Source organism: Hemitrygon akajei, chromosome 10, assembly GCF_048418815.1.
Source record: "Hemitrygon akajei chromosome 10, sHemAka1.3, whole genome shotgun sequence".
In the NCBI taxonomy this organism is placed as follows: Eukaryota; Metazoa; Chordata; class Chondrichthyes; order Myliobatiformes; family Dasyatidae; genus Hemitrygon; species Hemitrygon akajei.
The window spans coordinates 157,214,357-157,235,741 of NC_133133.1; the positions used below are offsets into that span (position 1 = coordinate 157,214,357).

Sequence of the window (21,385 nt, forward strand, 5' to 3'; positions counted from 1 at the left end):
AACATGAATTAAGTAGCACTAGTATTTGGTGGGTTACTCTTCTCTGGTAGCACACACTAACTGATATGTTTATTCCAGCTAACTCGTACATTTTAGGTAAATGAACCAAGGGTTGCTCTCAGATAATAGTACAAGAAACTTGATACATACATAAATCTACAAATTACAAAGGAACTTAAACTTGTTGCTTCTTTGTGCATGCCCTGATCCACCTGTCTATCACAACATTGTGCTTCTTCATGCACAGCACTCTCAATATGTGTTCAGAGGTAACAAAAACATAATAGATTGAATCACTTTAGCAGAACAACTTTAACCATTCCTACCCCAACATTTTTAAAGAAAGATCATATATGACAAAAACAATAATTGGTAACAGCATTCTGTTATCAGAATCAAGGATTAAACCAATTTCTGAAGCTAACTATGAAATGTTAACATTATGAAATGTGAAGAATACAAGTAAATTGGAACTTGGATTTAAACATCTGCAATAATTTTGAATCTTAAGATGATTTGTGAAGTAGCTTTTTTTTGTGCAGAATTTACTTCCCTGTCTATCAGTGCTCAATCACAGGAGAAAATTAAAACTGATAATTCTATCAAGGGGTTTGAGAGACATGCAATCATATTTAGATTGATAGTTTGTGTAAAGTGTAAAAATTCAATAGAAGAATGAGAAAGATAAGGGAAAATATTGCAACAGCTTCTTTCCTGAGCATGCCTTAGTGTAAGCATCCAACTCGTTACAGCTTCAAACATTTAGATCTAAACATGTGGCATGTCATAGAATTTGTTTTCTCTCTTGCTGCTGTCGAGATATCCATGATGTTGACAAAAGTTGCTGTCAACAGAGTTGGAGCTGTTCCAACTGACATGTTCTAGCTGAACACCAGTGTAGAATAGATACTGTTGCTGGCAGATAGGGACAGAGGGTAGAGTGCTGTAATCTTACAGTATTCAGCTAATGGCATGTGACTTCATACTGGATTATATTCTCTGATCATTCTAGAATGTAAAACTATTCTAGAGGAAGTATTATTCTCTTTCATAGACTGTACCAAGAGCAATGCTCATTTCATGTATGTCCACTCGTTATCTTAGCAAAAATACCTCTCATTTATCTTGTTGCATCTTATCTCTTAGCTGGAGTATCTGTATCCCATAAAGACCCTCGATCCTGCTTTGCAATGTATCGCTCATTTAGCATTTTAAGAAAATTATTTCAGCTGTCTTGAAAGATTTATTTTTCCATCATCAATTGTAAATCATATAATTTGTGCTAAATTCAGCTTTATTATTAGGAGTATATTTTGTACCTGTTGTGAAGCTGGTGCTGCACTAAGGATTGAAACAAATAGATTATCTCTTCAGTTAAAAAAAGTAAGTCCCAAGCCGTTCTGTTTTTTATTCATTACTGAGTATAAGTCCAAATGTTCTGACTTCCATTTCACGGAATTTTGATATTCATTTACCTCATTTAAGCCACTCAGTGAACATTATATGCATTGCACAGGAATTCAACTTATTTTGTTAAAAATCAATGCTTACTGTGGTGATTGAATTCCTTAATATTCTGGGGTACAACACCTAATGTGAGTAATTTTTGTTTGTTTGCTGTGCAGTGTAGATTTAATGGCTAAATTATTAGTGAATTCAAACAAAGAGGTAAGCACCAACTTGTGGTAAATTTTCTTTCAGACTGGCTATTTGGAAAGAGTACTTAGCTTGTCAATGTGCACCAGGGAGTACCTGTGTAAACATTCGTGTTTCTCCCTGTTCCTCATAACAGTTTCTTGTATTGCATTTCTTCTGACCTTGCTATCTGAAACCAATTACAGGAGATCCATTTGGGCTGCATCTGTTTTCATAAGAAGCCTGGGCTGCGGTGTTTTTCTCAGAGATGAATATCAACATCAAATATGCTTCTGAGTGCCTCATTATTTATGTTTGAGAGAGGGAGAGATTTCGTAGCCTTCAGCTGAGCTCTCGAGAATGTGTCGTACTGTGCTGTTTATACATTGAAGATATTAATGGGTGTAGATGTCATTTTTCATTTTAAAGTCTGAAATGTGACATGCTGATAGGTTAAACAGCCATATTTTTTCAGTTACAGTTATAAGCGGCATCTTACTTCCAGAATACTATGTTTCTTTTCATTTATAATAATTAAAAAAGATCATAATTTAATTTTTAAAAAAATATTTTACATTTGATATTGCAGAAGTGCTAAGTAATAACTTTATTCACAAATTAAAGTGGCTTCTAAGCAATAGAAGTATCACAATTGCCAAAAAAACAAACAAAATTGTGTAGACTCAAAGTTTTTTTTAAAATTTCCATTGCTTAAATCACTTTAACTCAACAAATTCTGCCAATATGATCTGCAAGCACATTTGTGTTTACACATATTTACATCATGAATAATCCGACAGAAATAATTCTGAAATCATTTCTCAAGTGCATGTAATGTTTTTAGAAATTGTGCTTGAGTACTTAATGCAAAATGCAATATAAAAAACTTAAAGGAGTAATGGATTGGGCATGCAAAAAGTCTTCAGAGTTCATAGATAAAGTTAATTGTTCAAAATAGTTCTTTTTGAAACAAAAACTTCAGCTTTACAAAAAATATTTTTAGTAGCTATATAAGTAACAGTGATTAAAGTGAATACAATTGCATACATGTATCAGGTGTTTTGCTACAGTAATTTTTATTTTTGTTAGGAATATGTATTTCATTTCCTGGAACATAATAGAGTATTTGAATTTAGACAGATTTCCTTTGAAGAGCAGCTCTAAGATCCCCGCTTAAGTCTGTTAAAATGTTCCATTGGCATTTAAGAACATGATATACTGTACTTGCACATAATTTAAATGAAATAGATAGCACATATACAATACTGTATCAAAGTTACCTTGCGTAATTTCAAACGTCAGATTTACTAAATTAAATATAAATGTGCAATTAACAATATACATTAGCAAGTAAAATTAATTCTGTTAGAATAACTGAAAGAGCTTCTGGATGAAATTTGTAAATGTAGCATATTTGTATTTAATTACACTTAGAGCATGTTGAGCACTGTGAACTTCTGTGGAAACAGTTTTAAGAGGACTATTTAAAAAGTTGGAGGAATTATTGTTGTTATCTGCTTCTTGACACAAATTACAATTCTATGTCTCCTTGTTTCTTCTGGCCATTCTCTGATGGCATTGGTTTGTTCAGAATTTCAGCTTATGTTTGGAAGTTGAATCCCTTTTGTTCATTACTTTGGTTTACTTGATCAGCAAACACATTAGCAGGTGTCACAGACCTAAATACTGGATTTTTCTTATTTCACTAAGCACATATTTATTGACCTACATCAGAAATTCTTGCTTGTATTTCTTTTCCAAGAACTCTTAACAACGTATTTTGTATTTTACTCAATAGGACTTTCATTGTTTTGTGAATATTGCCAGATACTAAAATAAAACATAAAATTGAAACTCAATAAAATTAATTTTCCTTAGCTTTCAAACATATTCTGTAGTTCAATGAGATATAAATTAATGTCCTTCAAATATTCAAAAAGAGGTTTGTTAGTATCTGTAATGAGAAAAGACAGGTTAATATTTTGAACGTAACCCCTTAATGGGCCTTAATTTATAGTTTTATATTTTCTGCAGTTTTAAACTTTCAATAGGAGTACCATACAATGGTACGTCATAATCTTTTTTTCCCAGAGGTTCTTCAAAGCTCTTACAGAACTAAAAATTGTTGTATTCTGAAAAATAAGCAAAATGTTACAACGTGAAGCAGTCATGGCAGTTCAGTTTGTTATAAAGAATGTATTTGTCATATATCAAGTCTTGTTATGCTATATACACAGAAAACCACATACAGTATCTGATGTGCAGGATGTCTCTAAGTGTGGAACCTTCTAATTTCTCATCTTTTTGCCTCTGAAGAAATACTACTGACAAAACTTTAGAGTTAACTGATAAAACAAAATAGCTTAAACATTGTTAAACATGTCATGCATATAGTTGAAATTGAACTTTACAAAGTATCAGACTTTTAAGGGGAAAAAGAGGAAACCATAGTGATATAATAATATTGTGCAAAAGTCTCCAAATGTTAAGAATATGCCTGGCAAATTGTTACCAGAGCTTTCTATGGCTAGACAAATCAATGTTGTTAAGAGATGGTGCTTCTGCACTCAGTTTGTTTACTTTGGTTTTGTGCGTCTGCCTGCCTTCTCAAAAAAACTTGCTTGGAGCCAGACTGTAGCAGCCCTTTCTGTCTTTTCATAATTGATCAGGGGATGACTGGCTTCCCTGAGGGTTAAGACGTGGCAACTTTTTTCTGTTTGCTCAGCATCTCAATGCTGTAGTTCAAACATTGTTCACACCAGCTGGCAGTGTAATGCCATATGCACATCCTGTCAAAGCAACTGTTGTCATGGATACTAGAAAGTACTAGAAAACCAACCCCTTGATTCTAATCAAAAATGTACTTTACCCCATCAGAGGTGAATCGGATGTTTTTTGAAAGCAGATTGATCAAGTGAATCTTTACTCTGTGCACCTAAATTTTTTATCACACATCATGTGCTAACGATTTTGTTTTTGATGACTCCATGGATCTCTGCCTACCAAGACATTTTCCTGGAGTCTATTTCAAGGAATTTTTGATGGGCAGTACCTGTTCTTTGCTTATAATGCCAATAGGTTGATTCCTGCGCAGAAATCAACTTCATAATGTTTTTGGCTTTCACATTTGTTTTTACAATGCAACATCATCTCTGTGTAACTCAGTAATTCAATATTTTGTGTGCTGGTACTTTTTTGGGTTGGTGCCTGGTTATTGTTATTAAATTTAGTGTGTTTAATATGACCAGAACCTTTACACAAGGTATAATTTCTGGTGATACTTTTCGATTAATTTGTGAAATCTGACTGGAAAAATTAACCAGTAAAGGAAATGATCACATGAGCGTTCTAAGTTAATGTTTTCAAAATCACAGGTGGTGCAAGGGGGTGCATTTCACCTAAAACATATATTTAATCACCAGTGACAAGCACCAGTAAAATAATCAACGGTGCTTTAATTTGTTACCATGTCCCTTCTTTTTCATCATTAAAATGAAGATTCTAGTTTTCATATTGTAAGCATTTTCCCTGCCTGCAATCTACAGTACAGAATCCCCGTTAATCCACTTCCAAGATATCTGATGTTGATTTGTCAATTTTAATTACAGCTTCCAGTAACATTTGAAGTCTTGCGCTTCTGCACCAAAATGATATTATGAATATGCAAATCTATGGTAATAAGAGGGGGAGGGGGTCATTTCTGTTGAACACACACACAGTGGATGAATCCCTAGTGGAAACAAGTCTATTGATGCAGTTTACATCAGTTTGTAATGTACTATAAGATTTGCTCTTCCGGTAGCATTCTGCAGAAACTCCTAACTGCATATGTTACAGTTTCATGGTCAGCTGCGAGATTAAAACAAAACATGCAAATCTAGTTACATGAAATATTTCTATGTGTTGTAACAGCAAAGAAAAAGTAACCAATGTAGTACAAACTGATGATTATTATTCAGAGAAAATAAACACTGAAGAACAAAGTACTGTGCTTTGAGAAAAAGGTGGACCATAACACAAAAACATTTCATTTTATGTGCATCCTGAATTACCATGACTTTGGTAATAGAATTGAGATCACAGCTTAAGGAAACAAACTTTATGAATAATAATGTTTTTTTTTGGCTTGCAGGCACTACAAGCAGCAAGACAGCTTCTTCTTCAGCAGCAAACCAGTGGTCTGAAATCTCCAAAGGGAAACGACAAGCAGCGAACATTGCAGGTCAGCAGGCAAGATTACTGATCTTTTGTAGCAACAATAATTGAAAATCTTCAGAAACTTGAGCTTTTTTTTAGAAAAGTGATTATATTCTAGTGCATAGCCAAAAATGGTAGGCTGGGATTCAGATCATTGGCCCTGCCTATGATTTCTTGAAAGAGGCTATAGTTTTAGCATGATTTTTAAAACTCCATTTGATTAAGTTAGCTCAAATCATTACTTGAATCGTGGGGTAGAGAGGGTGGAGGTAAGCTGGTTACTAAATGATTTGATTTGTGCATAGCATAAATAACATAACAGTATTTTTGATCCCAAGTATTTATAGATTGAATGACAAGAAAATACCTTTAGTATAAAAGATATTTAACATGAGAATTCATAGTGATAGATGAGAATTAAAATCAACTTCCACCATTCACCAAACATTTATCATTTGGCTGATGTTGTCGACTGATACTGAATATTTCACCTGCTTGTGGAGCTTTGACCTCTCTGAAAGGGGAGGGGGGGGGGGCAGAATGCCAATCTTTGCTTATTCATCACTGCAGATTTCTTGGAGTCTTTTCGGCTATTGAAATAAAATTAGCTTAGAAATCAAATAGAAGCAGTCTGGCTGAATTACATCATGGTACCCTCACCATGCAACTGTTCCTGCAGGTCTTTTAAAACCATGTTTACAATGACTGACATTCTGTGCAGAAGCAATTTCTATGGTTGTTCTTTCAGAGTTGAAACTATAAGGTTCATGCTTCTGATTGTACTATTACACAGAGTTTTACAGGGAGGAAATAGCTTTGCATGTTGCAGTTCTTGGTGCATGTTCAAGTTGAATCATTTTTCCTGTTTACTTGGAAACACAGGAACTTTGTTGACCCTGTAAAACACCAATCAAAACATAGTTTTCTATTGTGTTGCATCAAGGCAAGAATAGAAGAAATACTCACTGTCTTACCAAAATGTGGCCCTTTCCACTTATTATGACAATTTCCTCAACTTGTTCCATTTTAAATTATATCAGCAATTAGCATATTTTCAACCTTATTTTTAGGCTTAAATTGCAGTGTGAGAATATGCGCTCCTCTCAGCTAATTAGTGCTATCAAGGAACAGTAGGTTAGCTCATTAGTACCATGTGCATTTAATTAGTGAAGATAAAATTGGAGTTAACTCATAGTTAATATTTTCACAGAGAGCTACAATGCCAACACCTTCATTTGGAATCACACCCCTGCATAACTAATTATGGTCTAGTGACTTATAGGATGCGTGTTTAGAGAGATCACCAAACTGTTGACAGAATTGTTTAGGGAAATGTGTGTGATTGTTTCTGCAGTGAAAGTGATGGATTAAATAGGTAATTTGTTTGATCACTGTACTTAAGCTGGAATTGAAATTGCTGGTTAAACATTAAATAAAACCAAAAAGATGTAGTAATTGCAATTTTCATATACTTTGTGCAGAAGAATTGATTCTTGGATCTTAACAAATGAATGTTCGATGGAACATTTGAGCAAGTGGTCAATGAATTTGATTTGCTTCAGAGGGCTTCTAATTGCAAGAAAAGCAGCAACTAAGATACTTAAACACCTGAGACTTACAGACTAGATAGTCCTCATTCTGACAAGTCAGCGTATACACGTATGTTCATAATATTTAGCCCTCAGGATCACAAAGTTATACTGTGATTTTTGACAATGAGTATCTATCTACAAAAACAACTTACCTTTATATGTTGACTTTATTGAAAAAATGTCTGAGGACACTTCATATGAATGTCACCAAGCAAAATTTGTTACAAACACATAGAGAGTGTGCAATCAAAGAGATTGATGATAAGGAGCATATTAATGGAGAAAATAAACCTGAAAAGAGAGAGAAGCTTGCGAAGGGAATTCTTAGTCCAGGCCTCACTACAAAGGCATGGCCAGCAGAAGTGAAATTGGGGAGTCTGCTGGAGGAGCACAGTTGTCAATTTGCTCAGTTCCTGGCAGCTCCAGAAGGATGTTGTATGAAGACCTGCCTCATTGTTTTTGCTCTTCATCTAATTTTTGGAGCCAGTTCTGGATGTTTAGAGGAATTGAAGAGAAATAGAGAGTAGTGATACCAAGATGGAGTTGAATATTGTCAGTCTCAGTGTGGAAATGCATTATGTTTTTGGGCAATATAGTGATCCCTACTGGAACAGTAGAAATGAATTCCACTGAGATACTTCCATAATTGAATATCTTGTTAGTAATGAGTCTTCAAACAACATATGAATAATTGCTCTTGAGAATAGTAATTATGTGCTCTTGTGTTCCAGAAGGCTTCTTATAAGTAAGTACCATCTCCTACAAATAACAACCTATATTCAATACCTACTTTATTGGGTACCTAATAAAATGGCCATTGAGTGTATATTTGTGGTCTTCTGTTGCTACGGCCCATCCACTTCAAGGTTTGATGTATTGTGCATTCAGGGGTGTACTTCTGCACATCACTGTTGTAACACATGGTTACTTGAGTTTCTATCACCTTTCTGACAGCTTCTCCTCTGGTCTCTCTCATCAGCAAAGTGTTTCCATGCACAGAACTGCTGCTCACTGGATGTTTTTCTGTTTTTCACACCATTCTCTGCAAACTCCAGAGACTGGTGTGCGGGAAAATCCCAGGAGATCGGCAGTTTCTGAGATACTCAAACCACCAGCAGTCATTGCACAAAGTCACTTAAATCACATTTCTTCTTCATTCTGATGTTTGGTTTGAAGCATAGCAGAACCTCTGGATCATATATGATTGTTTTTATGCATTGAGTTGCTGCCACATGATTGGTTGATTAGATGTTTGCATTAATGAGCAGGTGTACAGTTGTACCTAATAAAGTGGCCCCTGAATGTACATCCTCACCTTGACATGAGTTAAGCTTTTATGTCTTAGATAGATATATATAACTAACAAACTCCACTGACTTTTGTTATACAGTCGACATATCCTGATTCATCATAAGATCTCATTTCACTCAGAGAATACTCAAAAGTTCTCTTTAGGTCTCTTTTAAGTTTATAATTGTAACCAATTAGTATTTAGCCAAATAATTTAACAAAGCTATAGATGTAATATAAAGCAGAACATTTAATTCCTCAGGTGGACAAAAATAATATTTAAAGCTGCCACAATTCTAAAATTTACAACCCCTTTGTATGTACCTTCCAAATGTGTATATATAGACAGACAGTGTACATTTCTCTGGAGTGTGTAAACAGGACTTTGAATTTAAGAAGAATTGTTGCTAATCTACAAGAGGAGTCAATCCAAGAGTACTGTACAAGATTGAATTGCTCCCTTTTCTGTCCTATAACTGGCTAACATTCAATGTTATAGTAAACTATCATTATTCTTTATACTGATTTCTTTTTGTCATACATTTCACTTTTTTTCCCTTCATAACCACATATATGAGGGCATTTTGAATCAATACGAAGCAAGTTAGCAATGAGAAAACTAGCCCCCTCCCCCCACCAAGATAAATTTGAAGAAAATCAGGGTACTGCCTGAACACTTTTATAAAAATAAATACATTTCTCATATATGAAAGGTCTTTATTTCTACTGTTGCTTTTGAGTTCATAAGGTAGGCTCCAAAGGTAAATTATTCAACTTACTTGCTTTTAGCCTACTGTTGAGAGCCTTTTTCCATCATTATGTATTTAGAGAACCAAGTTACATGTATCAAGATGTCCCAAGTAATATCTCAGTTTTAAGGTATCTGCCCAGGACTTAAATACAGATGTGGAAAGCAGTGGCTTTCAATGTAACAAACCACAAGAATGATGTCAGTCCTTATAATTTATTGTTATTATTAGGAATATTGAATATATATGGTTTGAACTTGCAAGGATCTGAATTTTCCTTGAGGGAGAGAAACCATGTAAGTGTCCATTTTTCAAACTGGAGAAATTGAATTGGATTTTAAATTCTCAGTGCCCTGCAAGTGTTGCGATTCTATGGTACACAGAGAAACTGGATATAAGAGCAGATCATCGATCGTCTGGTAGCATTTTAACACAAATAGTACTTTACAATACATTTTATATATTTTCTAATCAATTAGTAAATTGGCGTGGTGAACATCTACCTAAGCTTGTTTCAATTCCAGCAGGATGATCCTAAGTCCTCATTTTCTGGGGACTATTATCCAGTAAGGAATATATTACCTTATTATCCAATAAGGTAATATTTTCCTGGGACAATCAATCCCTTCAAATGAGTCAGCACATGAAAGATGCTTCTTATAGTTGAGCATATATCTGCCAGCAACCTCTTCCTGGAGGACGGATGTTGAAATGAAGAGGTTGAAACTGTTAGACTAGGCACAGTGGCATGGTACACTACCTCCCTTCCAAACCCTTACTCTGTTCAGAATCTTGTCAGCTGGAATCTGCAAATTAAAGCAAATCACATCTCTCTTGCCAGATGTTCTAATTGAGGAAAGCAGAGAATGAAGAGAGTGTGGCCAGGGAGAACTGAGGACAGGAGAACAGAGAAAACAATGCAGGTATTAGAAAGGGAAAATTCACAATGGGATGATCAGGAGTTTAGTGTGGGAGGGGACTGAATGTCAGAATGAGGGAGACAGAATCAAAGCGTGGAGGATGTGATCAGAATGAGAATGGATAAGGAGAGAAAAGAGATCAAAGTAAGGGTGATCAGGAATCCGATGGAAGAGGAGAGGCACAGCTCAGTAGCTGGATTCTGCATTGGGTTGGTGTGAAGGGGGCAGGATTAGCACAGGGAATTGGAGTGATGAGGGATGGGAACAGAATGGGGTAGAGGATCAGAATGACAAGGGATGGGGTTTGACAGAGCATCAGAATGATGAGGGAGAATTTCAGCATTCGGGGTATCCAGGATTGTTCAGGAATGGAACTAGTATGGGGCAGAGAATCAGAGTGATGAGTGCGGTATTGGTATTCCCACCTTTATTTCTTTCAGTCCAATGTGCTTTAGATACCATTCATTTCAGCTCTGTGAAATTATGGTTGCCATATCTAATGACTTAAGTGTTACTTCCTACTTATGGACAAAATTGATTTATGGAAGTCAGTGGAAATGGAACCTGTTTGTTGCCTTGGGATAACCAGCACTTGCATTACTGTATTGCAGCAGTGATGTAACTTATGCATAAGTTAATGTCATGGCTGGTTGTTTAGTAAACTTGGTGCATAGGAACATTATATGGACTGAGAATTGAATATCAGCTTACCATTGTGTTCGCTACCACAGATACTCTTCATTTCCATAATTATCATGTAGTATGCAACAAAATTTCCTTCCTATTTGCTGGTTTCCTTAGAATTGCTGCTGCTTTTGATAGGTAGTTATTCACAAATTGGCTTCTGTTTTCCTTATGTCACAGCAGTTTGTTTCATTTTGTAGGAATGTCAAAGGTGTTATTAAAATGCATGTTCCGTTTCCTCCAGAATAACAGAGCATTAGCAGAACTCACAATGATCTAATGGGTCAGAATTCCAATGTCCATATCTGACATGCAAATTTGCAGTTTTATTTTGCTAATTTAACTCTGTTACACATGCAGCATGACCAAAACTTCGAAATGAAGCATGAAAGAAAGTAGTGGTGAGGTATCCGTTAGTATCCAGAGATGTTAGTTGCATATGTGCCTACTGTAAGTAATTCCTTCCCTACAGTTGCCAGTGTATTCTTTGCCTGCTTTGTTTGGTGCTTTCCTGGAAGTCTAAAAACATGTACACACATTTTTAAATTCCTAAAGCCATAGACCATAAGACATCAGAATAGAATTAAGGACTTTGCCCCTTTGAGTCTGCTCTGCCATTCCAATGTGGCTGATTTATTATCCCTCTCAACCCTATTCTTCTGCCTTCCCCCTGTAACCTTTGACACCCTTCGTATCAAGAACCTATCAACTTCTGCTTTAAATATACCCAATGACTTGGCCTCCTCAGCTGGCTGTAGCAGTGAATTCCACAGATTCACCACCCTCTGTCTAAACAAAGCCTTGATAGTAACACTTATAATTGAGTGGTTCAGATTCAAATCAGTATAACCTAATGTGCTTATGTTGAATGCAGCAGTCACTGGGTTGGAGCTAGCTTTGTAACTCAATGCAAATTTTGCAAGCTTTCACCCACATTTTACTACTCAGCTTTTTATCATAGGTGAGTATATTTTGAAATATGTTACTCCTTAGAATGCCCTTGTGTTTGGAGAAATTTTAGTTCTGAAAGGTGCTACTCCTTGGGATGTCATTCTGTCTGGAAAAATTATAGCTTAGCAACCAATTATGGTCCAACTGTTAAAATGATCTTGTATGGCTGTGAAGCATTCAGTGAGTCACTACACCAGAAGTGTTCAAAAGTTCATTTACAACTAAAATATTTGCAATTTAAGAAATTTTAGGAGGAACAAATAGTCCTTGAACCTGCTGCTCTCTAAGATGATGGGAAAACATCTACCTGAATTACATCTTTCTGCATAATTGGCATATCCTAACAGTTCCTTAGTGTTCAAGCATCTATGGCTATTAGAGTTAAATATGCTAAGTAAGTGAACATCCTGCAGAGACAAGTTTCAACAAAATCCAAAGCAATTTGTTGACCAACCCTGAACTTTATCATGTACATTGCAAGTCCATTCCCGGTGGAGAGGAAAATGAGCAGGCGTTAAAGAGGAGACAACCGTCTCATAGTAATTCAGAGAATCAATCAATAACCTTGGAGAAAATTGTGAAAGATCTGGAAAAGTTATGCAACTTTTAATAGTAGAATGATAAGGCATGAATACACACACACACACACACACACACACACACATATATATATATATGTATATATATATGAGCCTGTAAGATATATATATATTTCAGATATATACTTTATATATATATATACTGTATGTATCTCTGAAGAAAACCAGTAGTTAGAAGTGGATGTACAAATTACTGCTGACATGTGGAAATGTTAGTAAGAAGTAATAAGTAAGTGAGTAGTAGAAGTGAAAATTGCAGGGTTATCCAAATTACATTATACATGTCATGATGGGAGAAAAAGAGGGAGAATTTTCTTAGATAACATTAATTCACTATATACTACAATTGTTTTGGAACAAGAATTGGCCTTTGAAGGATAAAAAGGCATCAGCACTGTTGACCTTCACTTTGCTAGGTATCCTGCCTTTTGGACTAAGTGGTGCACCTTACTCAATTCCAAAAGTATTCTGCTGGAGATCAGCCCAGGACTTGATCTTTTTATTGGTTGCCCATGTCAGGAAAATTATACAGGAACGTGAGCGTTCAGTACTGATAATGTGCGGAACAGCCAATTTCCGATTTAAATACAGTGTATCCCATGACAGCTGGCAATCTTTCTCTGTTTCTGTGTGCCTGTTTCTTTCTTCTTTCTCTCTTTCACTCTCTCTCTCTCTCTCTCTCTCTCTCTCTCTCACACACACACACACACACACACACACACACACACACACACACACACACACACACACACACACACACACACACACACACACACACACACACACACACACACACACACACCACCCCCGTCCCTTTCTCTTTTCTCTCTTTCTTTCACTCCCTCTGCCTCTTTCACAGCCCTCTCCCTTCCTCATCCCCTCTTTCCTCCCGGTATCTCTCTGCATCTCATCTTTCTCCTCCCACTGTTCATTCTCTCTCTCTATTCACTTCACTCTCCTCACCTCTTCTTTTGCCTCTTGCTTCTCCCCCACGTTCCATTTTCCCTGTCCATCATCCTAACTTCACAACCACCCCTCGACCCAATCCCTCCTTTTCTCTCCACCGCCCATTCCTTCTCCACCTGCAGCAGGAACCACTGATTAAATGTAAGTTATTGACTATCCGTTTGGTCTTGGCATTAAGCTTGTCAGGTGTCAGTAATAGATAATGAATTGTTAACTGCCTCTGTGAAGTTGTTGTGTTTGGGGGCTGTGGTGCCCAAGACTATTTGTAATGCAGTATTTGTTATTATGGGCATGCCCTAAACCTCATTGTGTGGGATTGCCTGAGAGGTTCATGCTCCATGCTGGGAGAAGTGGTGTGAGCCTGTAAGATAAGTTTTCTGTTTCTCTTTGCGACGAGCTGGGAATGGGTAATAATCTCCACTGGCTGTACAATCCTCAGCATTTGCTCTTTCTAACCCCAGGAGTCATCCTTTGGCCTGGAAAAATAGTAGAAGCAACCCACACCAATCCTGAATGAAAGAGCCGGCTTCTGGAATAAGGCTGAGGTTTATTATCACTGACATATGATTTGAAAGTTATTGTTTTGTGCCTGGAGTATATTGCAACATATCATCAAAAGTTACTATGATGAGTTACAAAGATAAGTAAATAGATAGATAGATAGATAGATAGATAGATAGATAGATACTTTATTCATCCCCATGGGGAAATTCAACTTTTTTCCAATGTCCCATACATTTGTTGTAGCAAAACTAATTACATACAATACTTAACTCAGTAAAAAAAAATATGATATGCATCTAAATCACCATCTCAAAAAGCATTAATAATAGCTTTAAAAAGTTCTTAAGTCCTGGCGGTAGAATTGTAAAGCCTAATGGCATTGGGGACTATTGACCTCTTCATCCTGTCTGAGGAGCATTGCATCGATAGTAACCTGTCGCTGAAACTGCTTCTCTGTCTCTGGATGGTGCTATGTAGAGGATGTTCAGAGTTATCCATAATTGACCGTAGCCTACTCAGCGCCCTTCGCTCAGCTACCGATGTTAAACTCTCCAGTACTTTGCCCACGACAGAGCCCGCCTTCCTTACCAGCTTATTAAGACGTGAGGCGTCCCTCTTCTTAATGCTTCCTCCCCAACACGCCACCACAAAGAAGAGGGCGCTCTCCACAACTGACCTATAGAACATCTTCAGCATCTCACTACAGACATTGAATGACGCCAACCTTCTTAGGAAGTACATTCGACTCTGTGCCTTCCTGCACAAGGCATCTGTGTTGGCAGTCCAGTCTAGCTTCTCGTCTAACTGTACTCCCAGATACTTGTAGGTCTTAACCTGCTCCACACATTCTCCATTAATGATCACTGGCTCCATATGAGGCCTAGATCTCCTAAAGTCCACCACCATCTCCTTGGTCTTGGTGATATTGAGACGCAGGTAGTTTGAGTTGCACCATATCACAAAGTCCTGTATCAGTTTCCTATACTCCTCCTCCTGTCCATTCCTGACACACCCCACTATGGCCGTGTCATCAGCGAACTTCTGCACATGGCAGGACTCTGAGTTATATTGGAAGTCTGATGTGTACAGGGTGAACAGGACCGGAGAGAGTACGGTTCCCTGCGGCGCCCCTGTGCTGCTCTCCACCGTGTCAGACCTACAGTCTCCCAACCGCACATACTGAGGTCTATCTGTCAAGTAGTCCACTATCCAATCCACCATGTGAGAGTCTACTCCCATCTCCGTTAGTTTGTGCCTTAAGATCTTGGGCTGGATGGTGTTAAAGGCACTAGAGAAGTCAAGGAATGTAATCCTCACAGCACAACTGACCCCCTCTAGGTGAGAGAGTGATTTGTGCAGCAAATACGTGATAGCATCCTCCACTCCCACCTTCTCCTTATACGCAAACTGAAGAGGATCCTGGGCGTGCCTGGTTTGTGGCCTCAGATTCTGTATTATCAGCCGCTCCATGGTCTTCATCACGTGCGACGTCAAGGCAACAGGTCTGAAGTCATTCAACTCCTTTGGTTGTGGTTTCTTCGGTACCGGTATAGTGCAAAAGATGAATAATGAGTAGTGTTTATGGTTTCACAGACTATTCAGAAATCTAATGGTGGAGGAGAAGAAGCTGTTCCTAAATCATTGAGTATGAGTCTTCAGGCCCTTGTACCTTCTCTGTGATGGTAGTTACATGGACATGTCCCAGGTGCTGAGGGTCCTTAATGATGGATGTTGGCTTCTTGAGGCACTGCTTCTTGATGTCCTCAATGATGGAGAGGGTTATGCCTGTTATGGAGCTGACTGAGTCAGCAATTCTCTGCAGCCTCTTTCAAGGCTGCACATTGGTGCTTGCTTACCAGGTAATCACAATGGTCTCCACCGTGCATTTATAGAAATTTGTAAGAGTACTTGATGATATGCCAAATCTCCACAGACTCTGAATAAAGTAAAACTGCAGGTGTGCCTTTTTCAAGATCGTATCATGTGCTGGGCCCTTCTGAAATGCTGACACCCAAGAACTTGACGCTTCTCACCTTTTCCATTAACGAGGACTGGTGTGTGCTCTTCTGACTTCCCTTTCCAACTGATCTATCTCATTCCTGTAAGCCTCTTCATTGTTATATATGATTCTTCCAGCAGCAGTGGTGTCATTGGCAAATTTAGAGATGGCATTTGAGCTGTGCTTAACCACGCAGTCATGAGAGGAGAGAGAGTAGGGCAGTGAGCTAAGAACATGTCCATGAGATGAGTCTGCGTTGATTATCAGTAAGAAGGAGATGTTATTACCTCTCTGCATTGACTGTGGTCCCAAAAAGAAAATCGAGGATATATCGAGAAAATCCAGAGAGAGGGACAGAGGCCTAGGTTTTAAAGCTTGGGTATAAATTTTCTGAATGCCCAGGAATGGAAAAACCTACAAAAAGGGGTGGACACAGCCCAGTTCATCACAGGCAAACCCTCCCCCACATATGCAAGGAGTGCTGCCTCAGTAAAGCAGCATCCATCATCAAGGGCCCCCACCATCCAAGCCATGATTGATTCTCAAAGCTGCCATCTGTAAGGAGGTACAGGAGGGACCAGAAACAGTTATTTCCCTCCAACCATCAAGCTTCTGAGCCATTGTAGGATAACTTCACACATCTCAACTCTGAATGGATTCCAAAACCTTTCAAAACGCTTTCAAAGTTTCTACAACTTATGTTCTCAGTATTATTTATTTATATTTTATTTGCCCAGTTTATCTTCAAGTGTACATTGGTTTATGAGTCTTTCTTTGTGAGTAGGTTTTTAATGATTCTATTGTATTTCTATATTCTACTGTAAATGCCAGCAAGAAAATGAATATACGTACCTTGATAATACATTTATTCTGAAGTTTTTGAGCTTTGATTAGTACTGAGGAAATGATGATGTTGAACACTGAGCTGTAATTAATAAATAGATTAGATTTCCAGTTGTCTACGTGCCAAGTGTAGACCTGTTGTGTTGCTAGGTGAAATGCAGCAGATCCAGGTCCTTCCTCTCAGGGAAGAAGTGACTCCAGTTCCGTACCGATCCTTTGTCCCTACTGCCTCATACTTGCGTGCTTGCGTTCTGTAAGAAGTTTGCCATTGACTGCTTGTTCTGTTGTCCTAAACCAAACAGTGTCCAACAGTAGCTCTTTAAGGAACTGTTGGGCCATTGTAGCCTTTGCAAGTTATCATCATCTGTCAATGTTCAAGATAAAGTGGAAGTCAGATGTCAGCACAATTGACTTCCAGCCCCACTAGTAGATTCACTATTGTGTGTCTGTACTGAGAGGAGACTCTGGATATTTCATTGACTAGAGAATGGATGGTGCCCCTCATTCAGTGGGGTTGCTGACCATGAGAAAAAGGGGAAGGTAAACGTAAGAATTGTTTTATGTATTTGGATAATTTTAGTAGTTTATTTGTATTTTCAGGAGTTTTTCATTGAACTTTTAAAATATTTACCTGACTGTCAAATGTTTATACCATAAGACCATAAGATATAGGAGCAGAATTAAGCCATTTGCTCAATCAAGTCTGCTCTGCCATTTCATCATGGCCGATCCATTTTTCTTCTCAGACCCGATCTCCTGCCTTCTCCCTGTATCCATTGATGCCCTGACCAATCAAGAATCTGTCAAACTCTGCCTTAAATATACATAAAAACTTGGCCTCCACAGCAGTTTATGGAACAAATTCCACAGTTTCACCACTCTCTGGCTAAAGAAATTCCTCCTCATCTCCATTCTAAAGGGATGCCTCCCTCATTCTAACAGATATGTCAAGCAATATTTTACCTTGAGGAAACCATGCTGACTTTGGCCAGTTTTATCATGTTTCTCCAAGAACCCTGAAACCACATCCTTAACAATCAACAACATATTCTGAAACATTGAGGTCAGACTAACTGGCCTCTAATTTGCTTTCTTTTACCTCTCTCCCTTCTTGAAGACTGGAGTGACATTTGCAATTTTCCAGTCTTCTGGGACCATTCCAGAATCTAGTGATTCTTGACAGATCATTACTAATACCTCCACAGTCTGTTCAGCCATCTCTTTCAGAACCTGGTGTGTACACCAGCTGGTCCAGGTGACTTATTGTATCTATCTTCAAACCTTTCAGTTTCCCAAGAACCTTCTCTCTAGTTATGGTAACTTCACACACTTCATGACCCCTGACACCTGGAACTTCCACCATACTGCTAGTGTCTTCCAGAGTGTAGACTGATGCAAAATACTTATTCAGTTCATCTGTCATTTCCTTACCCCCCATTACTACCTCTCGAGCATTGTTTTCCAGCAGTCCAATATCCACTTTCGCCTCTCTTTTACACTTTATGTATCTGAAGAAACTTTTGGTATCCTCTTTAATATTGTTGGCTAGCTTACTTTTATATTCCACCTTTACCTTCTTAATGCCTTTTTAGTTGCCTTCTGTTGGTTTTTAAAAGCTTCCCAATCCTCTAACTTCCTATACAGTATATGTTTGCTGGATTATATTCCCTCTCTTTGGCTTTTATGTTGGCTTTGACAAACCTTGTTGGCCATGGTTGTGTCTTTCCTGCCTTTAGAATACTTCCTCCTCTTTGGGCCTCCTGTGCCTTCCATATTACTTCCTGAAATTTCAACCATTGCTGTTTGCCATCATCCCTGCTGGTGTTCTTTTCCAGTTGATTCTGGCCAGCTCCTCTCTCAAGCCTCTATAATTCCCTTTACACCACTGTAATACTCATAGATCTAACTTTAGCTTCTCCTCCTCAAAGTCAGGGTGATTTCAATATATTATGAACACTTTCCCCTCAGGGTTCTTTTACACTAAGCTCTCTAATCTGGTCATTGCACAACACCCAATCCAGAATTGCTAATCCCCTATTGGGCTTAACGACAAGCTACTGTAAAAATCCACCTTGTAGGTATTCTAGAAATTCCAGCTAATTGGAATCCTGCACCAACCCAATTTTTCCCCAGTCTACCTGTATATTGAAATCCCCCATGGCTATTGTAGCATTGCCTTTTTGACATGCATTTTCTACCTACTATTGTAACTTGTTGACCACGTCCTTACTACTGCTTGAGGGTCTATATATAATTCCCATCAAGGTATGTTTACCCTTGCAGTTCCTTATGGCTCTATCCACAATAATCCAACACCTTCCAACCCTATGTCAGATATGTTACTCTAACGATTCAATTATATTTTTTTACCAGCAGAGCCATGTCACCCCCTTTGCCTTCCAGGCTATCCCTTCAATACAGTGTGTATCCTTGGACATTAAACTCCCAGCTATCATCTTTATTCACCCATGATTCAGTGATGCCTACAACATCATACTTGCCAATTTGATTGTGCTACAATGTCATTGACCTTATTTTGTATACTGTGTATATTCAAATATAACACCTTTAGTCCTGTATTCACCCTTTTCAATTTTGTCCACCTTTTACATGCAACTCATCCTGTTGACTGCAATTTTGTCCTATCAACAGCCTCGCCTTGCTAGGAGTCTCACTACACATTGCCTCTGTTTATAAATCAATTACCTCATCTTCAGCACTATCACTCCCCTTCCCATCCCCCTGCCAAATTAATTTAAACCCACCCAGACAACTCTAGCCAACCTGCCCTCAAGGTTTTTGGACCCCCTTGGATTCAAGTTTAACCCATCCCTTTCGTACAGGTCATACCTTCCCCAGAAGAGATCCCAATGATCCATAAATCTGAACCCCCTACCCCCTGCACCAGTTCCTCAGCCATGCATTTACCTGCTAAATCATCATATTCTTACCATCACTGGTACTTGGCACAGGTAGCAATCCAGAGATTAATACACTGGGTGTCCTGTTTCTCAGTTTTCTACTTAGCTTGCTAAAATCTCTCTTCAGGACCTCTTCACTTTGTCAACCTATGTACCAAGTCTTCTGGCTGCTCATCCTTGCCCTTGAGAATGCCAGGTACACAATCCAAGACATCCCTGATCCTGGCACCAGGGAGGCAACCTACCATCCAATTGTCTCTATCTGACAAACTCATCACTGAACCTCATCTCTGTCCCTCTGACTAAGGAATCTCTTACCAACACTGCAGTCCTCTTCACTTCTCTGCCCTTCTGAGCCACAGCACCAGACTCAACGCCAGGGAGTGGCACTGGAGGCTGCGGTAGAACAAAGGACCCTATAGAAAATCCTGGCAATTCTGGACACTGTTTCTCACCCTCTGCATGCCACCTTGGCTGAACAGAGGACCACTTTTAGCAATAGATTGAGACAATTTCGCTGCTTCAAAGAACGCTGTATGAGGTCATTTTTACCCTCGGCCATCAGGCTCTATAAAGGGGTCAACCTATAGCCGGGGGAGTGATGACACCCCTCCTGTTAGACTTTTTGAGGTAACTTATGTTTTATTCTTTCTTACTTCTCCTCTAATATTTGTATATTTTTATATCTGTGCTTTTGTAGTGCTACTGTGACACTGTAATTTCCTTTGGGATCAATAAAGTATCTCTCTATCTATAAGAACACAGAGATCAACTGAGAAGACAAACCCAAGCTTGATGAGCCAAAGCCATTCCAAAGACTGGCATACTCAAAAAGAATGACCACTCTGCTTGTACTTGAATTATTCTTATTGGCCCTTTCTAATGAATTCCTCTTACTGATTGGCCGCTCCTCAATTCAGAGAAACTACTGGAGCACCCTGCCTTTAAAATCTCAGTCACCTCCCTGATTAAAAAGTAGCTCTTTCTATGCACCCCTGGTGTGGATTGTCCAATTCAGAGATAACTGGCTTAAAACTCTGCTTTTTAAATCTTGAACATGTACTGACTGAAAGGTAACTCTTTTTAAGCACTGCCTCTAGCTGATTGGTCGTTTCTCAACTCCGAGAAACTGCCGTGAAACTCTGCGTTGAAAATCTCGATCGCCGCTGTGATTAAAAAGTAGCTCTTTTTACGCATCCTGGTGTGCATTGGCCAACTGTGAAGAAGGGAAGGGAAAAACTTTATCTAGCAATTTTCTTTTTTGCCATCTCTGACTGACTGAAGCCTCTCTTTGTTGAAGCTTTGAAGAGCAAAAGCCTCAAGATCACTACTCTGACTCTGTCCACTCAGACGATGACCACTGCCCTAGCCCCAGCCTTACTTTAATTTGCTTTTGCTAATCAGTCCCAAACACCAGTTGGTCACTGGTCAAAGCTTTTTTTCATTGTAATGACCCACTGTTGCCATTCCTACTCAGGCAGTGGACCTGATTGAAATCCCCTCCACTCAAACCTTTTGACGTCCAGATTGGTCTC

At 38.4% G+C, this 21,385-nt stretch overlaps 1 protein-coding gene across 18 annotated transcripts in view; it reads left to right on the forward strand.

Moving 5' to 3' along the window:
- foxp2 (forkhead box P2) overlaps nucleotides 1–21,385 on the forward strand; it is a 739,530-nt gene that overhangs the window by 561,276 nt on the left and 156,869 nt on the right. For all 18 annotated transcript variants that reach the window (XM_073059492.1, XM_073059478.1, XM_073059475.1 and 15 more), the window contains one exon: nucleotides 5,768–5,857. In XM_073059492.1, the coding sequence (XP_072915593.1) occupies nucleotides 5,768–5,857 (90 nt within the window). The remainder of the gene's footprint in view (nucleotides 1–5,767; nucleotides 5,858–21,385) is intronic.